Genomic DNA, 541 nt, shown 5'->3' with positions numbered 1-541 from the left:
CACGATGATGTCATGATGACGTCACACCCCCCCCACAGCCCAAATTTGGCCCCCAGACTCACCCATGTGGTTGCCGCCGCGGCCGCCGCCCCCCCCGGGGTATTTGCCCATGTGGGGGGCGCCGGGCCCCTCGGGTTTGGGGGCTTTGCACTGGTTGCACTCGTTGCGCCACGAAAAATTCATGTTTTCACAGGCTCTGCGGGGAAAAAACACCCGATGACATCATCATCCCAACCGCTTTTTATCGCTTTTTTAACTTTTCGGGGACAAAACTCACGGATTCGGGCACTTCCAGTCGCCGGCTCGCTGCTGGCCGCCCCCCCCGCTGGGGAAGCCCCCCCGGTTGCCGCCCCCGGAGCCGCTGTTGCCGCCGCCGAAGCCGCCGCGTCCCATAGGGCCTGAAGGAGAAGGAGGAAAGTTTTGGGGTGAAAAAGGAGGATTTTGGGGCTACCCTCACAGGGGGGGGTGGGTTTTCACTCACCTCCCCGGCCGCGGCCCCCCCGGCCACCCCCGCCCCCGCGGTTGAAGTCGGCGCGGCGGG

The 541-nt window shown here is 65.2% G+C and overlaps 1 protein-coding gene across 1 annotated transcript; it reads right to left on the bottom strand.

Moving 5' to 3' along the window:
* Positions 1-19: 19 nt before the first annotated feature.
* On the bottom strand, positions 20-532 carry LOC106900020 (RNA-binding protein FUS-like). The gene is made up of 3 exons (XM_014961977.1): positions 482-532; positions 278-398; positions 20-196 (listed from the first exon to the last, which is right to left on the bottom strand). The coding sequence occupies exons 2-3, from the start codon at positions 391-393 to the stop codon at positions 22-24; spliced, it is 291 nt and encodes a 96-aa protein (XP_014817463.1). The 5' UTR covers positions 394-398; positions 482-532; the 3' UTR covers positions 20-21.
* Positions 533-541: the final 9 nt, after the last annotated feature.

The sequence above is a fragment of the Calidris pugnax genome, unplaced genomic scaffold (genome assembly GCF_001431845.1).
Source record: "Calidris pugnax isolate Ruff unplaced genomic scaffold, ASM143184v1 scaffold1076, whole genome shotgun sequence".
NCBI classification, from domain to species: domain Eukaryota; kingdom Metazoa; phylum Chordata; class Aves; order Charadriiformes; family Scolopacidae; genus Calidris; species Calidris pugnax.
The sequence above is the reverse complement of the archived record's forward strand: the minus strand, read 5'-3'. Positions and strand labels throughout refer to the sequence as shown.